Source organism: Bufo gargarizans, unplaced genomic scaffold (genome assembly GCF_014858855.1).
Source record: "Bufo gargarizans isolate SCDJY-AF-19 unplaced genomic scaffold, ASM1485885v1 original_scaffold_1883_pilon, whole genome shotgun sequence".
In the NCBI taxonomy this organism is placed as follows: Eukaryota; Metazoa; Chordata; class Amphibia; order Anura; family Bufonidae; genus Bufo; species Bufo gargarizans.
The window spans coordinates 224,171-251,950 of NW_025334555.1; the positions used below are offsets into that span (position 1 = coordinate 224,171).

Here is a 27,780-nt window from a genome sequence, read left to right on the forward strand (position 1 = left end):
CAGGTAGTGACCTGTCTCGGGGAAATGTTTATGGTTCGCCCAGTGTGCTCGTTTACCAGTTCCTGGGGGAAACTTTGAGATGATGTCAGTGATAGGTTCTGTTGGGTGTACCGGGAAGCCTCCCTTCTCCGGATATCGGAGTTTAACTGTCCACTGTTACAGGTCCACGACGTGCCTGATGTAGGGCGCGCGTGTGGATAGGTGGAGGAGGGATGCTTCGACGGGACCTAAACGTTGATAATGATGTCGTTCTCTTATTACTAGTATGCAGAATTTGGGTTGCGCGTATATGCATCTCTTATATAACTGAGTGAAAGTTAGGGTATGTGTTTTCTGTACATGTTACAGCTACCAACATCAGTGCGATTGGTAAAGTTATACCATTAGTACTCCCCGTTTAAGAGTTGCCACGGGGGTGTTTGACCTTACTTATTCAATCATCACAGGGCTGAAGGATGCCTGTTCGGAGTACATCGCATTCCAAGCCCTGTTTTTGGGTATTGTTTTGTGTAATTTTTTACATGTTCATTGGTCCGTACTATGTTAATAATGTGTCATTAAGTCCACCAAGGCACACCATTGCTAAGATATCTGATATGGAGGATGGGATTTGTGGGGATATGTGTTGTATCCGAATCATTGTGTTTTGCATGCTTAAATGGCGGACATGAGAATAATGTCGTGGAACATCCGGGGTCTAGGGAGCACTAGGAAAAGAGCTATGGTGTTCTCTGAGATAAGCAAATTTAACCCACACATATTATGTTTGCAGGAGACCCATCTGACATTAGACACGGTCAGGCGACTGAGAAAACCGTGGCAGCAATGGGCACAGCATTCCTGCTATACAAATATGTCCAGAGGGGTGTCCTTAATGATTCATAAGTCATTAAGATGGGAACTTGAGCAGCTACAGGTTGACCCAGCTGGTCGGTACATATTTGTGGCGGCACATATACAGGGTATCCTATATGTATTGATAGGAGTGTATATACCTCCTCCATCATCTTTGCAAATACTCCATCAGGCTGTTAGCTTTGCCGTTTCTTATCCTTCGGCTAGGGTGTTATGTATGGGTGATTATAATAGGACTATGTCTAATATATTAGATAGGTTTCACCCAGGGGGGACTTCGAGCAGTGATGATGGGTATGGCTCTCCTTTAGCTAAATTGATGGCAGATGTTGGGTGGATAGACATGTGGCGACTTAAACATCCTAATGATAATGTTTATTCCTGCCACTCTGCCAGTCATAATAGTCTAACAAGAATAGATTATATTATGGGGAATTCTGAGGTATGTTCAATTGACTACCAGATTGTGTTTGGTGTGAGAGGGGTATCTGACCATTCACCAATACTCTTAACCTTTTTGTCCGGACATAGAAAGGTCGGTCGATCGATGAAGATACACCCCTTTTGGCTCACCCTCTTCTCATCCAATGAACGTATACCGGATCAGCTGGCAGTATTTACAGAGGTACATGATGACAATGTGGATCCCCTGCTGAAATGGGATACACTAAAAGCGTATCTGAGAGGGTGTTTGAAGTCCTCGATATCTTTTGTGAAAAAAGCCTCAGCTAGGTTAGAGGAAGAGATGGCCTTAGATTGTTCTGCTCTGGAGAGGGTATATATTGATGATCCCACAGACCAGAACAAACAAAACTGGCTTATGAAAGGGAGTCAATATTTGACTCTTCTGAAGGAGAAAGCTCAACGTAGATTATTTTTCACCAAGCAATTTTACTTTGAAATGGGGAACCAGTCTAGTAAGTTGTTAGCTCATATTATCCGTCAGAATCAGGCCTCCCCAGCGATTCTTAGGATAAAGAGTGCAGGTGGTGATCTACTAACTGAACCTGATGCCATTGTCAACAGATTCAGAGAGTACTACCAGTTGCTATATGCTAGGAGGGCAGAATACACAACAGATGAGGTGAAAGATTACTTAACAGACATCGAAATCCCCAAGCTATCACAGGAGTCAAGTAATGTGTTGGAAGCCCAGATAACAGCTCAGGAGATCTCAGATGCTATATCAGCACTTGCAAGAGGGAAGTCCCCTGGCCCGGATGGGCTGCCTGTGGAAGTATACTCCAAATATGCTGCTTCTATGTCTCAACCTCTGCTGCACATGTTCATTGAATCCTTTCGCCAAGGGCGGTTGCCATCTTCCCTTTATGAGGCATCTATTGTTATCTTGTTGAAACCCGGGAAGGATCCGGTGGAATGTGGCTCTTACAGACCGATATCCCTGCTGAATCTGGATTATAAAATTTTAGCGAAGATTTTGGCATCGAGGTTGAGTGGAGTGTTTACTCCATTGATTCATCCAGATCAGTCGGGATTTATGCCTGGGAGATCTACATCGGATAATATCCGGAGGGTGCTGGTGATCACGCAGGTAGGCTTAGCTAAACATCAGAGGTGGGCGATGGCCTCACTTGATGCGGCCAAGGCCTTCGATTCTATCGAATGGCCATATCTGCTTACCACTCTAGAGCAATTTGGGTTTGGCCCTAACTTCATTAAATGGATTTCCATATTATATAAAGAGCCGAAGTCCAATATTTTAGTGAATGGATTATCCTCCAGTAGCTTTCAGCTGGGTAGAGGCACACGGCAGGGCTGCCCACTCCCCCCCCTGCTCTTCGCATTGGCCATAGAGCCTCTGGCTATTCGCATTAGAGAGGATGCAGTATTTAAGGGAGTGAGTCTAGGTCAGGGGGAAGATAGGGTAGGCTTGTACGCAGACGACATGGTACTCTTCATGTCTGATGTAGATATCACACTCCCTAGAGCGGTAGCGCTGATTGACGGATTCAGCCGCATTTCTGGCCTCCTAATTAATTGGTCCAAGTCCATTCTTTTCCCATTGTATGACATGGAGTGTGTGCAGATTCTTAATGGTGACCTACCTATAGTGACTAGCTTTAAGTATTTGGGGATCACTATCTCAAAGGATGCGAGGTCCTTCCATGTCTCCAACATTGAACCTCTGCTGGAATTCTGTAGGGAAAAGTTTAGGGTTTGGGGTGCTCTGCCATTATCGGTGGCTGGCCGTATCAATTTGGTCAAGTTGGTGGTTTTACCCAAGCTCTTGTACGTTATGGAGCATGCACCATTTATTATCCCAAAAAAGGTTTTTCTACAATACAAATCTATGATGGCACCTTTTTTGTGGGGGTCTAACAGACACAAGCTATCAGTAGATACATTGTGCCGACAGAGGGGATGTGGGGGTATGCCCTTACCAGATCTATATATATATATTATTTGGCAGGGCAGCTACGATATCTGAGAGCCTGGTTACATATAGATGTCCAATCGCCCAGGTCGGAGTACCTTCTAGCTGAGTTTTTGAATATTAAATCACTGTGGCCTGTTCTGGAGAAACCGGGTTTGTTCCCTAGACAATTATTGCCAATCCATAGACTTGGTGTTCAGGTGTGGAAAGCATGTAAATCCCTACATGACTATTCGGACAACATACCAGAAATCCCTCTCTGGGATAATCCCATGTTCCCATCTTTAACATTACTCCCTGGAATTCAATTCTGGAAATCGCATAATGTGCGTCTGTTGGGGGATGTGTACGAGGGTGGTAATTTTTGTACCTATGAAACGTTATGTAGTAAATATGATTTACCCAGGAGTTCATTTCATAAGTTCCTGCAGATACGCCATGCTTTACAGACACATTTTGGTGTGTCTCAGATCCAGATAGCTACATTTCCTATGATTGGGGTGATTCGATCTCAGGGCCCCAAAGGATTCATTTCAGGATTATACACTCGCCTGCTGAATGCTAAGTGTAAACTAGCCCCATTGCAGGTTATACCAAAATGGCAAGCTTTGATACCAGACCTCGCTGATGAGGACATTGAAAATTTATTAGAATCCCCTGTGTTGGTGTCTCCGGCCATTAACAACAAGTTCATACAGTTATGTATAATACACCAAGGGTACTTATCTCCTCTGCGTCTATATAAAATGGGAGTACTCACACACTCGTGCTGTCATAGGTGCGCCATGGACGGTGCTGATTTTTGGCATCTGATGTGGTCGTGTTCACATATTCAGAGGTTTTGGACGAAGGTTACTGACTTCTTAACTATTATTTTGGGACGTCCTGTACCTATGGGTCCCAAAATATGTCTCTTTGGGATTTTGGATGAGGAGTTGTGGGATCATTATGAGAGAATATTTTTGAGGGAGACTTTATTCTTGGCACGAAAAGCTGTAGCGATCCGGTGGATGGGGGAGAGAGGTCCTACATTGAATCAGTGGAAAGATTTAGTGAATGCCATTATACCATATGAAAATATTGTATTTAAAAACAGGGGATGCACCTTGAAGTTTACTAAAGTATGGGAAAGATGGTGTTCTTCACCGCAATCGATGTATTCTAGACAGGATCTTTCTAATGCACTGGCTGATGTATCGAGACGGTTGTGAACTTATGTCTTTATCTGAACGCTCTGTCTGTAATCATACTAATGCATATGGAACTGTGTCTGTGGTGATATAACTGACCAACTTGACATGTACGGACTATGTTTGTGATGTCTGTATGGTGCATACCGTTGTGTGTACTTTATATGACTTGTGTATTTTTATGCTCAATAAAAAGAATAAAAAAAAAAAAATCCCCAACAGTGTCACCAGCAAAGCACCATCACACCTCCTCCTCCATGCTTCACGGTGGGAACCAGGCATGTAGAGTCCATCCGTTCACCTTTTCTGCGTTGCACAAAGACACGGTGGTTGGAACCAAAGATCTCAAATTTGGACTCATCAGACCAAAGTACAGATTTCCACTGGTCTAATGTCCATTCCTTGTGTTCTTTAGCCCAAACAAGTCTCTTCTGCTTGTTGCCTGTCCTTAGCAGTGGTTTCCTAGCAGATATTCTACCATAAAGGCCTGATTCACACAGTCTCCCCTTAACAGTTGTTCTAGAGATGTGTCTGCTGCTAGAACTCTGTGTGGCATTGACCTGGTCTCTAATCTGAGCTGCTGTTAACCTGCGATTTCTGAGGCTGGTGACTCGGATGAACTTATCCTCCGCAGCAGAGGTGACTCTTGGTCTTCCTTTCTTGGAGCAGTCCGCATGTGAGCTAGTTTCTTTGTAGTGCTTGATGGTTTTTGTGACTGCACTTGGGGACACTTTCAAAGTTTTCCCAATTTTTCGGACTGACTGACCTTCTGTCACGGCTGAGGATGGGGGAAACCCTCAGCCGTGAGATTCCAGATGTTGTAGTGGCTACTCGGCCATGAGCACAGGATAGGGAGCAGGTCACCTCCTCAACGCATCCCTAACCTAACCCTAACTCCTAACCAGCATGGGCCGACCTTTAAGGTAGGAGGACCCATGCGCAGGAACCTCGGAGCCCTATCTTACCCTCCGCAGATCCCTGAGCTAGGAGCTGGGTAAGACGACCTACTCCTCCTTGGCACGGAGGAGCAGGAGCCTCAATGGCCAAGCTGTTGGGAAAAGGGGAACGCAAACAGCAATACGGAATGGCAGGCGAACAAGAAGTTCACCAACCTGCCACAGCCTTGCTGACTGGATCCCTAAACAGACAGGGATCCAGAACCGTATGCTGCACAGAAACATAAGAAGGTCCCAACAGAACAACATGCTACACCACACACATAAAGACATAGGCATAACCACTATACTTTTTATGACCACAGGGGTGGCTCTCACTGGCAAGGAAGATGGAGGTCACAGGAGGCTGCTCCAGCAAGCATGGCTGAAGCAACCCACTGAGCCATGCTCACACTCAGGCTATATAGGCCAAGAAGCCACACCCCACAGTCGGACACACCCAGTGACATCACACACACACTGGGAAGGGAGTTAACCCTTCCAGCACCACAGAAGGGAAACTCACAACTTAAAGGGGAAGTGTCCAAACAAATCACACTGTGGCTGTTACCGCAGGCAACGACATGGGTGGCAGCCGTCCTGGGAGACAGCCCGAAGGCCGGGACACTGCCACCACATGTACAACATACCAAACGTTGCCACGGGCAGCCACAGTGAAAGGAAGATGTCCGTGCGCACCAATCAACAACAAGTGCACACCAGACATACAAACAAAGTGCATCCACACACGCACACAACTCCCCGGGAACCGCACACATAGCTGTTGTCCGCGGCAACCGCACTGAGGCCAACTACATTATGCCTCAGCTGCGGTTGACACAACAACCACAACCGCGGGCAACTGTATGCGGCTCCCAAGGAGTCATGACCATAACCGTGGCCGTGACACCTTCATTTCTCGTTTTTCTTTACTTAGCTGCTTTTTTCTTGCCATAATACAAATTCTAACAGTCTATTCAGTAGGACTATCAGCTGTGTATCCACCTGACTTCTCCACAACGCAACTGATGGTCCAAACCCCATTTATAAGGCAAGAAATCCCACTTATTAAACCTGACAGGGCACACCTGTGAAGTGAAAACCATTTCAGGTGACTACCTCTTGAAGCTCATCAAGAGAATGCCAGGAGTGTGCAAAGCAGTAATCAAAGCAAAAGGTGGCTACTTTGAAGAACCTAGAATATGACATATTTTCAGTTGTTTCACACTTTTTTGTTATGTATATAATTCCACATGTGTTAATTCATAGTTTTGATGCCTTCAGTGTGAATCTACAATTTTCATAGTCATGAAAATAAAGAAAACTCTTTGAATGAGAAGGTGTGTCCAAACTTTTGGTCTGTACTGTACCTCACATGGATCCAGAGAACTCCCCATTCATTGCTCTGCTAGATTTATATCAAGCTGATAGATCAAGGGGAGTGTCTATTATGCTGCAGCTCAGGAGGCGTGTCTCAGCTCTCCCTATCACAGCTCAGGAAGCAGTTGAAGCATGAAACTGAGCATGTGCGACCATCTCAGTGAGCAGGACAAAGAAATGAAAAAAAGAACAAACAGCAGGTCACGCTATACAGATACATTTTATTGAATAACTCAGTGGCTATACCAAATTTTTTGTTATATGCAATTAAAAAAGTATTTAGATCCAGGTGCCGGTTTGAAAACTATAGTATTTTTTCCATGGACTACCCTCTTTAAGCAGGTAGCATGAGCTGAAAATAAGAAAATATGGTATGGTAAAGGTGTTGGACTAAAATATTGATAACCTATCCTCAGGATAGTTCATTAATATCCAATGATTCCCATCATTCCTTAGGGTCCATTCACGCGTCCATATGTGTTTTGCGGATCCGCAAAACACAGACACCGGCAATGTGCATTCTGCAATTTTCAGACCGCACATCGCCGGCACTATAATAGAAAATGCCTATTCTTGTCCGCAATTGCGGACAAGAATAGGACATGTTCTACTATTTTTTGCGGACAGCACATTCCGGCCCCATTAAAAATGAATGGGTCCGCACCTGTTACGCAAAATTGCGGAATGGATGCGGACCCATTTTGCGGATGTGTGAATGGATCTTGACAGTGAGCTGCTTCAAGGGATTGCAGCACTTTTGCGAGGGCTGCTTCCTCTTTAAAATTACCTGTGCATCATCCCGCTTGTATAGGCAGCGTAGTGTAATTACAACTGCTTGTTCAATTAAAGTAAATGCAAAGAGCAGTTGTAATCACGTTGTGCGGCCGCTGGAAATTATATGGCACACAAATTATTTTCAAGCACTAGAAGCACTCACATGAGTATTGCTGCGTCTTCAAATCCAAATAAGTGACAAATTTTGCCTTGGCTAATTTCTTAATATATCTTCATAATGGTCAGCAGCAGCGCTAGGGATGACAAATTCATCGGTCACATGGCCTAGGCACAGCTCAAACCCATAGAAGTAAATGTGGCTGAGCTGTGATACCATGAAAAAGCCGCTATACAATGTACGGCGCTGTGCTTGGTGAGCAGGGAGAAGGCCACAGTGCTCACAGGAGCATCGGTGCCTTCTTAAACAGCTGATCTGCGGGGGTCCCAGGTGTCTGACTCCCACCGATCAGATACTAATGACCTATTCAGAGGATAGGTCATTAGTACTTAAATCTCACAGAACCATTTTTAATGTTCTGGTTCCCTGCTGCCACCACTAGAGGGAGCTAAGTAGCATTTTGCATCTGTTATTGATTGAACACAATAACAAAAACAGTTTGCGGTAAGCTCATAAGCTCCCCCTAGTGGTGGCTGCAGGAAGTTAGAATGTTGTCTTTTAAATCTATGGCTCTGCAGGTTATTTGGAGCTCTGTATCAGAAAATAAAGCTCCAACCACTATAAACAACTGTAAAAAAATCATCAGTGCAGAATCTGGGCAAAAATGTATATCTATGTTTATTGATTTTTATTCTCAGGAGTGATAATGAGCAATGGCGAGAGATGGAAACAGCTGCGCAGGTTTTCTCTTTCTACTCTGAGAAATTTTGGTATGGGGAAGAGGAGCATTGAAGAACGTATACAAGAGGAGGCGCGTTACTTGGCAGAAGAGATTAGGAAGACTGGAGGTCAGCACATATACACAGATCAATAGCTTGTGACTTCAGGTGTAAAACAGTTAGATAATTATGTTGGAAATTGGCCACAGCAAAACAAAACTTCTCGAAGCAACTTCTTCTTTGAGAAGATTCTTTCAGCGTAGAAATACATATAAAAGTCAGGCAGATTCGTAACTAAGCAAATTTTTTTGTAAAATTTGGCGAAGCAGCCAAATAGAATTTTTCAAAACTTTGCTCATCTCTAATTGTATTGCATTGGCTGTAAGTGTATTACACAGTGTAATACACTTACAGCCTGCTTGCCTGTGAGACCCAGGGGGCTGGATCTCACAGGCTTTCATGGAAGGCATTATGATGCCTATAGAAGGAATCGGGCTGCCTTCCCAGCCATCGGGTCCCCGTCACCACAGTGCTCCCTCCCTCCACTCATCCCGCACATGCCACAGTCAAAGCTGATTGCGGCACAGCTACAGTTAATGCGCCAGCATCGGTGTTTTCACCGATGCCGGCACATACAGCAGGGGCATGGCTGACGGGAACAGCGGACCCCTGCTGCTAATCGGGCGGGCGCAGCTCCAGCACCTGCCTGATCAGCGTGTCATAGCTGTATGGCGCTGGTATTTAAGTCACAGTCCCCAGAGCTTTACAGTTACGGTGCTGGTATCCTACGGGTTAAGAACCCTTGGGTGTAATCCTTCTAGACCTGCAGCCTTGTTTACATTTGCCTTATGTAACTTACGTATCGTGGACCATATCTATAGTTAGTAAATTGAATATATTACTGGCCCTGGCACCACCGATATCAGCCCCTTTCTCTTTGTTTGCATATACAGAGCTAATTAAAACATTTAGTAACTCTGCCTTTTCTTCCTCATCTTCAGTGACCTTCCCCCCTTTACCATTATTTAGAGGCTGCTCTGACCTTGGTTTTTTAGCATTTGTATATTTTAAAATTTTTGGGGGGGATTTATTTTGCTCTGTTTGGCAATCTTCTGTTATTTTTGTAGGTTTTTTTTTTTTTTTTTACATATTTTATTAAGCCCCTTGTAAATTTCAGATTTGTATTTTTAAATGCTAATTTGCCTTTTTTAGCTGTTTATACTTGTTACCTACAGGGATAAATTTTGCAGTACAATTACCCAGTGGAGATTTAGGCCTCTTTCACACGACCGTTTTTTTTTTCCGTTTGGCGGGCCGTTTTTTGCATTCCGTTTACGGTCCGTATACGGAACCATTCATTTAAATGGTTCCGCAAAAAAACCAGAATGTACTCCGTATGCATTCCATTTCCGTTTTTCCTTTCCGTTAAAAGATAGAACATGTCCTATTATTGCCCGCAATTCACGTTCCGTGGCTCCATTCAAGTCAATGGGTCCGCAAAAAAAAACGGAACACATACGGAAATGCATCCGTATGTCTTCCGTATCCGTTCTGTTTTTTGCTGAGCCATCTATTGAAAATGTTATGCCCAGCCCAATTTTTTCTATGAAATTACTGTATACTGTATATGCCATACGGAAAAACGGAACGGAAACACAACGGAAACAAAAAACGGAACAACGGATCAGTTTAAAACGGACCGCAAAACACTGAAAAAGCCATACGGTTGTGTGAAAGAGGCCTTAAAGTGTAACTGCCATTTCACTACCAAAAATGGAATTCCTAACATATGTGATGCTGAAGGGAAGATATTCATGAAGCTTTATTTTTCAGTTAATTTTACCTTTGTCTGTATTCAGCCCTTAGCAACCCTATTTCTCTGTTCCTCTATTTCAGCATCTTCCTTTAAGATGGCCTCTGCTGCACTTCCTGTAGTGATCTTTGCCATGTCCTTGAGGCCATTCTGTATTTCCCTCACTTCCCATAAGCCCTTGCTCTCCTCACATGAACTAGCAGGACCAATCAGAATGCAGATAACTTCTCCCACTACCCCAGAGCAGTGTAGCTAACCAGAGACAAGCCCTGCAATTACATGAAATCAGTAAGCATTTGTTTTAGCCTCTTAATAGTCAGATTAAAAGTTTTTTTAGGAACCATTTGGGGTATATATAGTGTATTAAATAACTTTTATTAAATTATTTTTAGGGGTAAAGATAAAAAAAACAGTAATTTTTCCATTATTTTGTGGAATGGCTTTCACTGTGTGGTAAAAATAACATCATTTTATTATGTGGGTCACTATATTGATGATAATATTGCACACATTTCCATATATTTTTCTCAACTTCTGCAGCCTGTCAGCTCTGCAGCTGCTCTATATGCTCTATATGCTTTAGCTGCTCATATCTCTGGTTTGGCTCAAAGCTGACATTCCGAGCTTTCAGACAATACCAGAATGACAGCAATATGTTCAATACAGGGAAAGATATCAATAGAAATCGGGATGCTGTGAATGAAGCTGAAAGTGAAGGTAAATGCAAATTTTACCTGGGATCATCCTCACCCACAAATGCCTCTTTCACACTTGCCTTCATATCACTCCTCACATACAGGCACACACCACCGCCTGTTCTATTGTATCTGTCCTTCCTAAAGAGTGTAAAACCCTGAATATTAACATCCCAGTCATGTGGAGAGTCCAGCCGTGTATCAGCCACAACAACTACATCTATATGTTCCTCTAGTACCATACACTCCAGTTCCCCCATTTTGCTTGCTAGACTTCTGCCATTTGTGAACATACATTAAGTTAACATTTAATTTTCCACAATGAGTTCCTAGAATGTGAATACGTTAGGCTTTTGGGTACCTTATTTTATATATTTGGTTTGTAACAGGTTTATGTTACCAGCAGCTCTATTTTTCATAGTTGTACAATTATTCCTAGTCACCTCCCTACTTTCCTCACTGACCCCAGCCATAACTAAATTCCCACTGTCCCCTCCTATGTCCCACTCTCTATCTACTCTTTGGTATTTCCCCCCTACCTATTCCCAAATCCTAGATTAAAAGCACCTCCAGCTGTTTAACCATTCTTTTCCCCAGCACAGCTGCACCCTCCTCATTAAGGTGGCTCATCTGTTTAATAGAGCCTGTAGCTGAGAAGTCGGCCCAGTTCTCCATGAACCCAAACCCTTTGTTCCTGCACCAGTTTTTGAGCCACTTATTTGACTCCCTAAGCTTCCGCTGTCTAGTGTCACTCGTGGCACTGGTAGTATTTCTGAGAACACTTCCTTAGAGGTCCTGAGCTTCTTTCCTAGTTCCCTTAAATTATTTTTAAGTGCCTTCCATCTCCTCATGACTTTGTCATTGGTACCAATCTGTACTATAACCGCTGGGTCTTCCTAAGCCCCACCCAGTAATCTGTCTGTCCGATCCGCAATATGCCGAAGACAACACACTGTTTGTCATTCATGGTCTTGGCAACAGATGACCCAATCTGTCTGCCTAATAAAGTCCCATACCATCTGCACCGGCCTGACCTTTGCTGCACTCTTCCCATCCTTCTTACAGCAGTCATCCTCCTGGTTGCTAGGAGAAATGCCCTGCTGCAAAGTTGGTGGCCCTGAGCTTGCATCCCTAATATCAGCTAAACAAGCATAGTTACTAGGGTGTTCCAGCACAGGACTAGCCTCCCTGGCACTTTTCCCTTACCCCTTCCCGTAACTGTTAGCCAACTTCTGACCCCATAGTCCTGACCTTGCCGTCCTCCACCCACCTCCACCTTCGCCTGCACAGTGAGGTCTAAACCTTTCTCCAGGTTTTCAATGGTTCTGCATGGCTCAAGCTGCAAATTTAGAGCCACAGTTTGGGATTCCTAATATGTAACATGCTTGGATCTATTGTAAATGTATTCACCCTAAAAGTGTTGTTCAAGGAATGCATATATTGCAAAGGATACGCACTTAGTAGAATTGTCCATGGAGCACATGTTTAAATGGGGATGGGCATCTTCTTCTCCCCGGCTGTGAGCTGTCCAGTCGCAGGGGAGAGCATCACAGCCAGGGAGAAAAAAAAACCTCACCTTCTCCCTGGCTGTGACGCTCTCCTCTGCGATTGGACAGCGCTACAGACAGGGAGAAGAAGACGCCCATGGAGAAAGACTCAGTCTCCTCCTCATTGTTCCGATGCTATTAATTAGCATACAAGGCAGAAGAATACAACGGGGCCACAGCGGGCGAATGGAGCGGCGCCCAGGAAAAATAGTAAGTGCAGTTAGATCCCTGCACATTCCTCTATGTAGCCTGATACTTAGTTTATAATGTCTGGACCCATGAAAGGTCCTCTTTAAATGACTTCTAAGCCCCTGGCTTTTTTTATAGTTCTATCCTTTTTTGTATTATATTTTTGCATATGAACTAATTACAAATAAAAATATTAATACATGGATTTGTTAGTTTGCATAGTGTGGACGCTTTCCTTCTTTTTCTTGTTTTGAAGTTGTATTGAAGGGTCCGCTGACCGCTAAGTCTTTTTTTGTGGGTTATGTACCCAAAGACTTCTGTCATGAGCTTCTCCAATCCACCAGATCACATGATCCGTTTGCACACTGCACTATGGGGTGAAATTGCCATGTATTGCACATCATACAACTCAAGCCAACTCAACTCATTTTACTCGCTTATATAATACTGACATATTCCGCACTGCTTTACAGATATTATCATTGTTTACTGTCTCCAATGGAGCTCACAATATAAGTTCCCTAATTCCTATCTGTATGTCTTTGGGAAATAGGCAGAAACTAGGGCTCCAGTGCTGCCCAAATGTCATCATGCCCATCATATGACCTGGTTCTAATAAAAATCCCAAATTTTTGATTTAGGCCTCATGTACATGACAGTTTATTTTCACGGTCCGCAAAAACGGGGTCCGTAGGTCGGTGATCTGTGACCGTTTTTTCGTCCGTGGGTCTTCCTTGATTTTTGGAGGATCCACGGACATGAAAAAAAAGTCGTTTTGGTGTCCGCCTGGCCGTGCGGAGCCAAACGGATCCGTCCTGAATTACAATGCAAGTCAACGGGGACGGATCCGTTTGACGTTGACACATAATGGTGCAATTGCAAACGGATCCGTCCCCATTGACTTTCAATGTAAAGTCAGGAGTCCCTTTACTTTCACACTTGCGTTCATATAATGTAGACGGTGGCTCCGTTCAGAGCGGATCCGTCTGCATTATATTGTTAAAACATTTCTAAGTGTGAAAGTAGCCTCAGACGGATCCGTCCAGACTTTACATTGAAAGTCAATGGGGGACGGATCCGTTTGAAAATTGAGCCACAGTGTGTCATCTTCAAACGGATCCGTCCCCATTGACTTACATTGTAAGTCTGGACGGTTCCGCTTGCCTCTGCACGGCCAGGCGGACACCCGAACATAACTTGAAGCGTCCCCATCACCATGGGAACACCTCTATGTTAGAATATACTGTCGGATATGAGCTACATCGTGAAACTCAGATCCGACAGTATATTCTAACACAGAGGCGTTCCCATGGTGATGGGGATGCTTCAGGTTAGAATATACTGAAAAACTGTGTACATGACTGCCCCCTGCTGCCTGGCAGCACCCGATCTCTTACAGGGGGCCGTGATCAGCACAATTAACTCCTCAGGTGCCGCACCTGAAGGGGTTAATTGTACTATCATATCCCCCTGTAAGAGATCAGAGCTGCCAGGCAGCAGGGGGCAGACCCCCCCCCCCCCCTCCCCAGTTTGAATATCATTGGTGGCCAGTGCGGCCCTCCCCTCCCTCCCTTTATTGTAATAAATCGTTGGTGGCACAGTGTGCGCCCCCCATCGCCCCCCCCCCTCCCTCTATTGTAATAAATCGTTGGTGGCACAGTGCGCACCCCCCATCGGCCCCCCCTCCCTCCCTCTATTGTAATAAATCGTTGGTGGCATAGTGTGCGCCCCCCATCGCCCCCCCCTCCCTCCCTCTATTGTAATAAATCGTTGGTGGCACAGTGTGCACCCCCCATCGGCCCCCCCTCCCTCTATAGCAGTAACAACATTGGTGGCCAGTGTGCGGCCTCCCATCTCCCCCCCCCCCCCCCCATCATTGGTGGCAGCGGAGTTCCGATCGGAGTCCCAGTTTAATCGCTGGGGCTCCGATCGGTAACCATGGCAACCAGGACGCTACTGCAGTCCTGGTTGCCATGGTTACTTAGCAATAGTACAATAGTAGAAGATTCATACTTACCTGCTTGCTGCTGCGATGTGTGTGACCGGCCGGGAGCTCATCCTACTGGTAAGTGACAGTTCATTTAGCAATGCGCCACACAGACCTGTCACTTACCAGTAGGTGGAGCTCCCGGCCGGACACGAACATCGCAGAAGCAAGCAGGTAACTATGAATCTTCTACTATTGTACTATTGCTAAGTAACCATGGCAACCAGGACTGCGGTAGCGTCCTGGTTGCCATGGTTACCGATCGGAGCCCCAGCAATTAAACTGGGACTCCAATCGGAACTCCGCTGCCACCAATGATCGGGGGGGAGATGGGAGGCCGCACACTGGCCACCAATGTTGTTACTGCTATAGAGGGAGGGGGTCCGATGGGGGGCGCACACTGTGCCACCAACGATTTATTACAATAGAGGGAGGGAGGGGGGGCGGCGATGGGGGGCGCACACTGTGCCACCAACGATTTATTACAATAGAGGGAGGGAGGGGGGGCCGATGGGGGGGCGCACACTGTGCCACCAACGATTTATTACAAGGGAGGGAGGGGGGGCGATGGGGGGCGCACACTGTGCCACCAACGATTTATTACAAGGGAGGGGGGGGCGGCGATCGGGGGCGCACACTGTGCCACCAACGATTTATTACAAGGGAGGGGGGGGCCGCACTGGCCACCAATGATATTCTAACTGGGGAGGGGGGGGTCTGCCCCCTGCTGCCTGGCAGCCCTGATCTCTTACAGGGGGATATGATAGTACAATTAACCCCTTCAGGTGCTGCACCTGAAGGGGTTAATTGTGCTGATCACGGCCCCCTGTAAGAGATCAGTGCTGCCAGGCAGCAGGGGGCAGTCTTTGTAGTGTATTCTAACTAGAAGCGTCCCCATCACCATGGGAATTCCTCTGTGTTAGAATATACTGTCGGATATGAGTTTTCACGAAGTGAAAACTTTGATCTGAAAAAGCTTTTATGCAGACGGATCTTCGGATCCGTCTGTATGAAAGCAACCTACGGCCACGGATCACGGACACGGATGCCAATCTTGTGTGCATCCGTGTTCTTTCACGGACCCATTGACTTGAATGGGTCCGTGAACTGTTGTCAGTCAAAAAAATAGCACAGGTCATATTTTTTTGACGGACAGGATACACGGATCACGGCCTCGGCTGCAAAACGGTGCATTTTTTGATTTTTCCACGGACCCATTGAAAGTCAATGGGTCCGCGAAAAAAAACTGAAAATGGCACAACGGCCACGGATGCACACAACGGTCGTGTGCATGAGGCCTTAGGATGTGATGAACTTTGCTAAGTTATGGACTGTAAAGCTGACCATACATAATAAATCTCTATGTTTGATGCCGGGGGAGATGTTGAAAGAGATAAGGCTTTCACACTAGCATTAAAGCAATATGGCAGGATGTTTCGGCAGAGGAACAGCCTGTTGGAGCTCTCCAGATCGGCCACTCGCCATAAGAGCCCATTGCGTATAATGGGAACTGGTAGGAATCATCCTTCAGCTTGACAAAAACTGCAGGAATGCGGCAGTATCCGGCTGTTGGACTTGGGAACTTAGGGAGGTTGTTAATCTGCCGAAACAGCCTGCCAGATTGGTAGTGTGAAATTAGCCTAAGGATTAGGCACACTGGATTTTAACTGCCTTCTCCTTTTGTTTTCAGGAGTAAATTTCCTGGCAGAGGTGTCTGGCAATGGCTTTCATCCTTCTCCCCATTCACTACATTTACATGATCTACATGTATGGGAGAGAGAGGTTTCTCAAGTCATTGATTAAATAAATATTCATATTTCCTTGCAGGAACGCCCTTTGACCCAACATATCTGCTGACCTTGGCGGTGTCCAATGTTATCTGCTCAATAGTGTTTGGAGAACGTTTTGACTATGAAGGTGATAAGTTCAGGACACTTCTTACCCTAATAAAAGAGATGTTCTTACTTATGTCTTCCACTTGGGGAATAGTAAGTTAACATGTTACTCTTGGTAAGATCAGGAGGTTGTAAGAATATCAAATACCAATGAATTCTGAAGGACCATACTGAAAGAATTTTTCTCCACTCTTTTTTTCAGCTTCTCAATATCTTTCCCAAGACTCTCCACTTTCTTCCCGGACCCCACCAAAAGATATTTACAAATTCGGAAAAAATTAAAGACTTTGTTGCAGAGTCCTTGGAAAGCCACAAAGCGACACTTGACCCTAATTGTCCTCGGGACTTCATTGACTGCTTCTTAATAAAGATGGAGGAGGTGACACCTAACACTTTACTTCTATATGTAAAATGTTTTAATAAAAAAGAAAGAAAGCTACTGTAGTTCTCATAGTATCTATATAGCCTAATATTGAGTTGACCAATCACAATGCCTATGATAGACATATAGAATAATCCCAAATACTTTGTGATATTACAGGAGAAGAACAATCCGAAAACAGAATTCCACTTTGATAATTTATTTGGCACGGTCATGGACCTCTTCTTTGCTGGCACAGAAACCACAAGCACAACCCTGAAATATGGTTTACTCTATCTGCTCAAATACCCCGATGTGCAAAGTAAGCATTTATTAATATCCTATCAGAGGGTTGTAAAAACTTAAGGTTTTCCAGTACTTGGACACTGACTGTCATCAGGATGATAGACCATCATTATGAGATCAGTGGGGTCTGATAACCCACATGCCCATCTATCAGCTGCTTTTGGCAACCTGGCACCGAAAACTATACAGTGGCTAGATCTGGATGCACAAGGTTCTGTCCACTGTGTATACACCTGCCGGGTTACTACAGATAAGCTCCTGTTCTTGTGAACAGCTGCTAGGCTGTAGTATATCGACACTAGTATTCACTTAGTAGACAGAGACTTTCGTCCACTGTATAGTTTTCTGCACTGGTAGATACCTGAAACAGCTGATCAGTGGGGGTTAGGAGTATTAGACCCCCTTTGATCTGATATTGATGACCTGTCTGTCTAAGTACCAGAAAGCTCCTTTAAAGGTGCTTTGCAGACTTCTTGGTGGTAGTCTAAGATCACAGATTCCATACAGTAGAAAAAAAGTGGGAGAGCTTCAGGGATGTCAAACTCGTGGCCCTCCAGCTGTTGCAAAACTACAACTCCCATCATGCCTGGGCATACTACAGCTATCAGGGAATGATGGGAGTTGTAGTTTTGCAACATCTGGAGGGCCATGAGTTTGACATCCATGCCTTAAAGGGAATGTGTCACCTACATTTTTTATGCTAGTTCAAACTAAGTAGCAATAGATATCCTTTTTCTAACCGTTTTTTTTTAATTTTCTGATCACAGATTTTTCTGGTTTGACCATCTTGCCTGAGCTTTTCTTAACAGCATTTAGAAATATGCTTTATAGCAGCCACTATGGGCCATAGACACTGACTTCTATGGGAGAGTTTCCTAGGCATGCTGTGTGACCTTCACGGAGGTCAAGAGGGAGTAGATAAGCTGAGATATATAGTTCATATCTGACATTCTAATCCTGCCTGTAATGATAAGCAGATAACTGCAGTGAAGTAATCTTTACAGGCCAAGACGTAGCGCCTATTACTAGGTTTAGTTGCAAGTGTGAAAACTACACACATTTATTGTATGTATATGCGTGTTGGGAATACAGATCTTGTCTTTCGTCATTACATGGGAACAATTATTGCATTTCCTTACATTGCAGGGATACATTCCTGTCTGTGTAATACATGGCAATGAATTCCTGATCAGAACAGTCATCAGATTTGGAGATTGCCTGTAACATGAGTGGGTCTGGGAAAATGCTTTTTAGCTGGTCCTCCTTATGTAGGACATGATGTAATTTTTTAGCAGTTTTCCTCAGTAACTCTAGTTGTGGGTTGTAGATGACAACCAGGAGTACACTGTGGTTCTTTTCTTTTTTTGTGGTCCCCAGTTGAATTCTGGGGATCCAGGTGGCTCTTCTGTTCTTCAGCACACCACGTCACAGTGTGATTTCTGATATCTTGTGACACAAAACATTGAAATCCATTGAAAAGTTAGTTAACATTTTCTTGCAATTTTTTACTTTTTTTCTTGCCCATTAGCGACGCTCCTCTGTCTTCTGTTTACATAACACAGTCAGTGTTGAGCAAGTCTCCACTATTATGTAAACAGAAGTCAGAGGAGCGTCGCTAAGGCTCAAAATGGGCCACTTTAGAGCTATTGTTCTAATAAAAATGTATGATTTCAGTAATTAAAGTATATTACAAAAATGGTTAGTATCACTACCCCTACATATTACAAAAATAAAAATAGAATGGCAGTTACACTTTAACATAAAAACATGATTTAAACAATAGGTCATTGTCTGATGACACGTTCCCTTTAAGTAGTCTTAGAAAATACTTGAAATGTATCCATTTCTGAGCTAAAAGACACCTTTGGCCAACATGTAGACTATCGACTAGGAGCTTCTCTTGTTCTGGAGGACTAATCCTGTCCTGTGTCACACAAACAACCCATTACTTGTGTAGTGCCACTTTCCCCTGTGGTGTGGCAGCAGGGAAACCGAATACTTACTGACCATAGTTTCACCATAGAGTATAGCTGGGTTCCTGAAGGAGACACTTTGAAATCATTATTTTTTTTTTCAAACTCCACTTCTAACAAGTAGAGATTGTGGAAAGCAAAAAATCCATTTAACTTTTTGGTGGTAATTACGGTAGTAGAGATAAGCAAATCTCTAGTTATGAAATTCGTTTGCGATTCGTTTACTTGTAAAAGGTGACATGCGTTATGGATTCCATTACCACGGACCATAACGCAATTCTATGATGGAATGCCTTTAGAGGCAATTTGCAGACCATAGACTTCTATTATGACGGAATGATTAACGGATTGCCTCTAAAGGCATTCCATCATAGAATTGCATTATGGTCTGTGGTAACGGAATCCATAACGCAATTCACCTTTTACCAGTAAACGAAGCGTAAACAAATTTTAAAATATGAAATACGCTCATCTCTAGTAATTAGCATTAAACTGTAATGTAAAACGTAATTACACGAAAATCTCGAAATGATTTTAATTTCAGTTACAAAATTTTGAGCCATGATGCATTGCAGCATTGGCTGCTCCATTTCTACTCCTGAGTGAAAGAGACAACCATTCTGGGCACCAATTAGTAGGGAAAAGAGATTACAACAGGATAAGTTATACAGCCTAGTTAAAATTTAATGTAAACCCTTCTTTTTGGCCAAATTAGAGGCATTTTGTAGTATTTTTTTGGGATATAGGAATAGGTCTACAGAAATTCTGGATTCCAAGTAGATATCATGTATAGATGTTCTAGTGGTTGATGAGCCCTCTCACCAACAGTTACTGCTTAATACGTGTTCACTCCAGTACAAGGGACATGTGGATTAATCCAGAAAAAGTAGATCTTTGGTGATGTTGGCACCTGAAACTGACCGCTTCCTGGCACCAAGTGCTACGATGCTCTTCAAAAATACACACTCCATTACGAAAACAGACAATAAAGAATTGACTTGTGTTTATTACCTTTTAATATGTGCCAAAGGAAAGATTCATGAGGAGATAGATCAGGTGATTGGCCAGAATCGATGTCCTTCTGTAGAAGATCGAGTCCAGATGCTATACACGGATGCTGTCATCCATGAAATTCAGAGGTTTGCTGACATCACACCTTTGGGACTTCCACACGCAACCAGTCAAGACACTACATTCAGAGGATACCACATTCCCAAGGTCAGCTTTTTATATTTACTGACTTTATGTGATCCTCAAACTTAGCAAAATTGTAATATGCACAGAAATCTGAAGAAAAAAAAATAGATGTATGGCGTTTAAGGTGAGTAAACCAGAAGCCACCCACAAACAGCAGAAATGTAATGTGATGGTGAACCCTACAAAACCTCAAGATATCTTGCTGCTGGTGAAATGTACTTTTATATTTAAAACAAAGTTCATGCTCTCTTATTCATGTTTGCAGGGTGTTATCATTTTCCCCTTGCTGACCTCGGTCCTGAAGGACCCAAAATGTTTTAAGAACCCGAAAAAATTTGATCCTACAAACTTTCTGAATGAGAATGGCAGCTTCCACAAGAATGAGGCCTTTGTACCCTTCTCCCTAGGTAATATGTATGAACATTTTTGCACCAGTATACAGTGATGAAAATAAGTATTTGATACACTGGCGATTTTGAAAGTTTTCCCACCTACAAAGAATGGAGAGGTGTGTAATTTTTATTGTAGGTACACTTCAACTGTAAAAGACAGAATCTAAAAAAAAATAATTCTGAAAATCACATTGTATGATTTTTAAATAATTAATTTGCATTTCATTGCATGAAATACTATATTTTTCGCTTTATAAGACGCACTTTCCCCCCCCCCCAAAAGTGGGGGGGGAAATGGCCGTGCGTCTTATAAAGTGGATACTTTGCCGCCTATCTCACTTTATGAATGAACAGGCAGGCGGGGCAGGCAGCGCATGAGGAGGGAGCTGCAGCAGGTGGGGCAGGCGGCACATGACCGAGGGAGCTGCCGGTCTGCGCCGTCTTAATGCTATATATACGGTACTACAGTAAGTACAGAACAGTGCGGTATACATTAAAATATGGATCGGATTGAATGTAATTAACACCTGCGGGGCCCGGTGTATTAGAGTAGAATCACTGCACCGTGCCCTGCCATGAGTGTCTCCGCCTCCTCCCTCCACACTGATGCATCTGATGGGGGATCTGTAGATGACACTTATGGGGATCTGTGGATGACTTAAGTGTCATCCACAGATCCCCCATCAGTGTAATCCACAGATCCCCCATCAGTGTAATCCACAGCTCCCCCATCAGTGTAATCCACAGATCCCCCATCAGTGTAATCCACAGATCCCCCATCAGTGTAATCCACAGATCCCCCATCAGTGTAATCCACAGATCCCCCATCAGTGTAATCCACAGATCCCCCATCAGTGTAATCCACAGATCCCCCATCAGTGTAATCCACAGATCCCCCATCAGTGTAATCCACAGATCCCCCATCAGTGTAATCCACAGATCCCCCATCAGTGTAATCCACAGATCCCCCATCAGTGTAATCCACAGATCCCCCATCAGTGTAATCCACAGATCCCCCATCAGTGTAATCCACAGATCCCCCATCAGTGTAATCCACAGATCCCCCATCAGTGTAATCCACAGATCCCCCATCAGTGTAATCCACAGATCCCCCATCAGTGTAATCCACAGATCCCCCATCAGTGTAATCCACAGATCTCCCATCAGTGTAATCCACAGATCCCCCATCAGTGTAATCCACAGATCTCCCATCAGTGTAATCCACAGATCCCCCCATAACAGTGCATCATCCACAGATCCCCCATAACATTGCATCATCCACAGATCCCCCATTACAGTGCGTCATCCACAGATCCCCCCCCCCCATTACAGTGCATCATCCGCAGATCCCCCATAACAGTGCGTCATCCACAGATCCCCCATAACAGTGCGTTATCCACAGGTCCCCCATAACAGTGCGTCATCCACAGATCCCCAATAATAGTGTCATCCACAGATCCCTCATAACAGTGCGTCATCCACAGATCCCCCATAACAGTGCATCATCCACAGACCACCATTAGTTCAAAACCTACCAAAAACACACCTTTTGGTTCAAAATATTTATTTCTTATTTTCCTCCTCAAAAACCTAGGTACGTCTTATCATCAGGTGCGTCTTATAAAGCAAAAAATACGGTAAGTATTTGATACAATAGAAAAACAGAACTTAGTATTTGGTACAGAAACCTTTGTTTGCAATTACAGAGGTCAGGTCAGGACGTTTCCTTTAGTTCTCGACCAAGTTTACACACACTGCAGCAGGGATTTTGGCCCACTCCTCCATACAGATTTTCTCCAGCTCTTTCAGGTTTCGGGGCTGTCACTGGACTACATTGAGTTTTAGCTCCCTCCAGAGATTTTTGAAATGCTTCTTACGGAGCTACTCCTTAGTTGCCCTGGCTGTGTGTTTTGAGTCATTGTCATGCTGGAAGACCCAGCCACGACTCATCTTTAATGCTCTTACTGAGGGAAGGACGTTGTTTGCCAAAATCTTGCGATACATGTCCCCATCCATCCTCCCTTCAATACGATAGAGTCGTCCTGTCCCCTTTGCAGAAAAGCACCCCCAAACTATGATGTTTCCACCCCCATGCTTCATGTTTGGGACGGTGTTCTTGGGGTTGTACTCAACCTTCTTCTTCCTCCAAACACGACAAGTGGAGTTGATACCAAAAAGTTCTATTTTTGTCTCATCTGACCACATGACCTTCTCACCAGATGGTCATAGGCAAACTTCAAACAGACCTGGATATATGCTGGTGTGAACAGGGGGACCTTGCGTGCCCTGCAGGATTTTAATCCTCTACGGCGTAGTGTGTTACTAATGGTAATCTTTGAGACTGTTGTCCCAGCTCTCTTCAGGTCATTGACTAGGTCCTCCCATGTTGTTCAGGGCTGATTCCAGACCTTTCTCAAAATCATCCATACCCCACGAGGCGAGATTTTGCATGGAGCCCCAGACCGAGGAAGATTGACAGTCATCTTGTGTTTCTTCCATTTTCTAATAATTGCGCCAACAGTTGTTGCCTTCTCACTAAGCTGCTTGCCTATTGTCCTGTAGCCCATCCCAGCCTTGTGCAGGTCTGCAATTTTGTCCCTGGTGTCCTTAGACAGCTCTTTGGTCTTGGCCATGGTGGAGGGGTTGGAGTGTGATTGATTGTGTGTGTGGACAGGTGTCTTTTATAACAAGTTCATACAGGTTCATACAGGTAACAAGTTCATACAGGTGTAATTAATACAGGTAATGAGTGCAGAGTAGGAGGGCTTCTTAAAGAAAAACTAACAGGTCTGTGAGAGCCTGAATTTTTGCTGATTGGTAGGTACTTATTTCTCGCAATAAAATGCAAAATAATTATTAAAAAATCATACAATGTGATTTTTTTTTTTTTGATTCAGTCTCTCACAGTTGAAGTGTACCTTTGATAAAAACTCCAGACCTCTCCATTCTTTGTAGGTTGGAAAAATTGCTAAATCGTCAGTGTATCAAATACTTATTTTCCCCACTGTAGATTAGTATACTGTATATTCCATAGCTTGTCATAATTTGCCAGATTTTTTTGGTCAAGTAGGGGGAGTTAGTGATCATTTCAGATGAGCTAAGAGGTCAGCCAATGTGGCCATGTCTTCTGACATAGGACCATAAATCCCATTTAGCCTGGGTTGTGACAAGCTCTATGTGTCACACATATGTAAGGCACATTTACCACGTGGCTTGTATTTTTCTTTTTCTTTTTTTAATGGCATTAAATCTCAAGAGGAAAAAGTAATCCCAGAAAAGTGGCAAGTACAAGTGCCCTTTTCTTGCTGAAATGTATGTGTCACGACCCTTGGTCATGGTCGTGACTCCTGTAACCGCATGCAGTTGCCTGCGGTCTTGGTGTTGTTGTCAATCACAGGTGAGGGCTTTAGTATGTTGCCTCACCTGTGGTTGCCGCTGGCAACATTGTGTATGTGGCAGCAGAGCAGCCTGAGCGGTGCTCGGCAGCTTGCTGCAGTAGGCATGCGGTTGCACCTGGCAACCTCTCTTTATAGGTGTGCCTTTTATCGGTGTGCACGGGGTGTTATATGTGTTGTGTGCACTTCCCCTTTAAGTTGATGTCTTCCCTTCCCTGGTGTTGGAAGGGTTAACTTCCTTCCTAGTGTGTGTGTGCTCTGGGTGTGTCTGACTGTGGGTGTGGCTACTTGGCCCTATAAAGCCTCAGTGGAAGGCAGTAGTCAGAGAGGGTGCTTCAGCCATGCTTGCTGGAGACATCCTCCTGGTTATTTACCATCTGCCAGTGAGGGCCACCCTGGTGATTATAAACGTTATGTCTGGTGTTAGTTCATGGTTTATCTGGTATTGCAGCATATGGTTTACTGGGTTCCCGTGTGATGTCTGTTGTGTGCTGTGTCCTTGGTGTTGGTTGTGGATAGCAGCACTTGCACGTGGGTTCCAGGTTGTGTGTCTGTGGCAGGTAAGTGTGGTACTAGTCTCACTTACCTGTCATTGCCATATGTCTGTTTATGTTTCCCCTTTCTATGTAGCTTTGCCAGTGAGACTCCTGTTCCTCCGTGTCTAGGAGGAACGGGTCGTCTTACCCTGCTCCTAGTCCAGGGCCACCCTGAGGGCGAGCAGGAATATCAGGTTCCGGAGTATGAGCCCTCCTACCTTCAGGGTCGGCTCATACGGATAGGAGACAGGGTCAGAATTAGGGATGTGTAGGAGGTGACCAGCTCCCTAATTCTCTGTCCTGGCCTTGCAGCGACTCCATCTGCTGATACTGTCACGACTGAGGATGGGGAAAACCCTCAGCCGTGCGGTATCAGCAGATGGAGTTGCTGCAAGGCCAGGACAGAGAATTAGGGAGCTGGTCACCTCCTACACATCCCTAATTCTGACCCTGTCTCCTATCCGTATGAGCTGACCCTGAAGGTAGGAGGGCTCATACTCCGGAACCTGATATTCCTGCTCGCCCTCAGGGTGGCCCTGGACTAGGAGCAGGGTAAGACGACCCGTTCCTCCTAGACACGGAGGAACAGGAGTCTCACTGGCCAAGCTACATAGAAAGGGGAAACATAAACAGACATATGGCAATGACAGGTAAGTGAGACTAGTACCACACTTCCCTGCCACAGACACACAACCTGGAACCCACGTGCAAGTGCTGCTATCCACAACCAACACCAAGGACACAGCACACAACAGACATCACACGGGAACCCAGTAAACCATATGCTGCAATACCAGATAAACCATAAACTAACACCAGACATAACGTTTATGACCACCAGGGTGGCCCTCACTGGCAAGTAACCAAGAGGATGTCTCCAGCAAGCATGGCTGAAGCACCCTCTCTGACTACTGCCTTCCACTGAGGCTTTATAGGGCCAAGTAGCCACACCCACAGTCAGACACACCCAGAGCACACACACACTAGGAAGGAAGTTAACCCTTCCAACACCAGGGAAGGGAAGACATCAACTTAAAGGGGAAGTGCACACAACACATATAACACCCCGTGCACACCGATAAAAGGCACACCTATAAAGAGAGGTTGCCAGGTGCAACCGCATGCCTACTGCAGCAAGCTGCCTAGCACCGCTCAGGCTGCTCTGCTGCCACATACACAATGTTGCCAGCGGCAACCACAGGTGAGGCAACATACTAAAGCCCTCACCTGTGATTGACAACAACACCAAGACCGCAGGCAACTGCGTGCGGTTACAGGAGTCACGACCTTGACCAAGGGTCGTGACACTATGCCATCATATTTGACAGAAAAAGCAGAGCTCCATGCAAAATGATGGGCAACTCTGCTGGACCTAAAAGACCCCATTATAAGTTATTGAGGTGGTCAGCATCGTTATACTGCAAATATGTCAAACTAATTATCATTATATGTCACTCCTTACCATAGGCAAAAGAAGTTGCATTGGAGAGGGTCTGGCACGGATGGAAATATTCCTCTTCCTTACCACCATATTACAAAGATTTTACTTGAAATCAGAAGTGGCTCCTGAGGATCTTGAAATAACCCCAGAACCAAACAAAAATGGAGTAGTACCAAGGACCTACCAGATGTATGTGACCCCTAGATGACTAAAGTACTCCAAGGAAGCTTTTCTCTATTAGTTAAAAGAGGTTGTCTCAATACAGAAAGTGGCATTTATCATGTAGAAAAAGTTAATACAAGGCTCTTACTAATGTATTGTGATTGTCCATATTGTCTCCTTTGCTGGCTGGATTCATTTTCCATCTTGTTATATACTGTTTGTATCCAGGGGGTCGCGACTACAGCTGTGCCCAGCGATACAAGATGGCTGGGACAGGAATTTCTGCACATGCGTGACTATACACGCCCCCAGAGTCCTGGCCACCAGAGAAAACAGGGTGGTCGTAACCCCTGTAAATGAGCAGTGTATAACACAATGGAAAAATCACAATACATTAGTAAGTGCGTTATATTCATTTGTGACAAATGCCATTTGCTGAAGTGAAACAATCCCTTTAAATCTTTGCAAATAAAAAGTACAAAGGAGAGTGACTAAACTGATAAGGGGCATGGAGGGTCTTGGTTATGAAGAAAAATTAAAATAATTACATTTATTTAGTTTTGAGAAGAGACATCTAAGGTGGGACATGATTAACCTATACAAATACATAAATGGGCCATACAAAAAATAATGAGAAAAACTGTTCCATGTGAAATGCGCTCAAAAGACAAGGGGGGACTGCCTCCGACTGGAGAAGAAGAAGCTCAGTCTCCAAAGACGTCAAAGCTTCTTTACTGTAAGAACTGTGAATCTGTAGAGTAGACTACCTAAGGATGTGGTCACAGCAGGAACAGTGGACAGTTTTGCAAAGATTATTTCTTAAAAGTAAAAAACTAATGCTTATAAAAATGTGTCTCACTTCCTTCTGGGATTTGCGTCCCCACCTATCCCTTGGTTGAACTTGATGGACTTATGCCTTTTTCAACCGTATTAACTATGTAACAAAGGACAGAACACCTACAATATGTAAAAAATTAATACTGTAATAACTTGTTTGTATATTTTACGCACTAAATTCCCTGCTATAATAAATATAGCTAATGTGATTACCCACAGTATAGTTTTTAAAATCTTTTTGTGAAATAAAAAGGAATAAATGTGTGTACTTTGTATATTTATAAAAAAAAAAAAAAAAACATAGCGCCAACTTAGCACATTACCGGATAAAGCTAGGTAGAGGGAAGCTGCCTGGCTCCGCACTGACCTGTTGTTGTGCAAAGCAAGCTCCACGCTGTTAGGGCATATAGTAGTAGACCTTGACTGAAGCACAGCACAATGCAGGTGATGAAGGACAATCCCCAATGTTAAAATGCAGGAACTAAAAATAAATAAAAAAAATGCCAAGGAAGGAGTGTAAAAAATGTTATTTTTTTTATTATAAATAGATAAAGGCATAGAATATAATATCAGATAAAGGCAATGCGTTTCGATGCAGACATCACATCTAGGGATGAGCGAACCCGAACTGTATAGTTCGGGTTCGTACCGAATTTTGGGGTGTTCGTGACACGGACCCGAACCCGAA

At 44.2% G+C, this 27,780-nt stretch overlaps 1 protein-coding gene across 1 annotated transcript in view; it reads left to right on the plus strand.

Annotated features, from left to right (window-relative positions):
* LOC122923769 (cytochrome P450 2G1-like) overlaps positions 1-26,686 on the plus strand; it is a 53,134-nt gene extending 26,448 nt beyond the window's left edge. The window contains exons 4-10 of the mRNA XM_044274605.1: positions 8,346-8,495; positions 16,425-16,585; positions 16,695-16,871; positions 17,034-17,175; positions 20,163-20,350; positions 20,595-20,736; positions 26,120-26,686. Coding sequence (XP_044130540.1) covers positions 8,346-8,495; positions 16,425-16,585; positions 16,695-16,871; positions 17,034-17,175; positions 20,163-20,350; positions 20,595-20,736; positions 26,120-26,301 — 1,142 coding nt within the window. The 3' untranslated portion in view covers positions 26,302-26,686. The remainder of the gene's footprint in view (positions 1-8,345; positions 8,496-16,424; positions 16,586-16,694; positions 16,872-17,033; positions 17,176-20,162; positions 20,351-20,594; positions 20,737-26,119) is intronic.
* Positions 26,687-27,780: the final 1,094 nt, after the last annotated feature.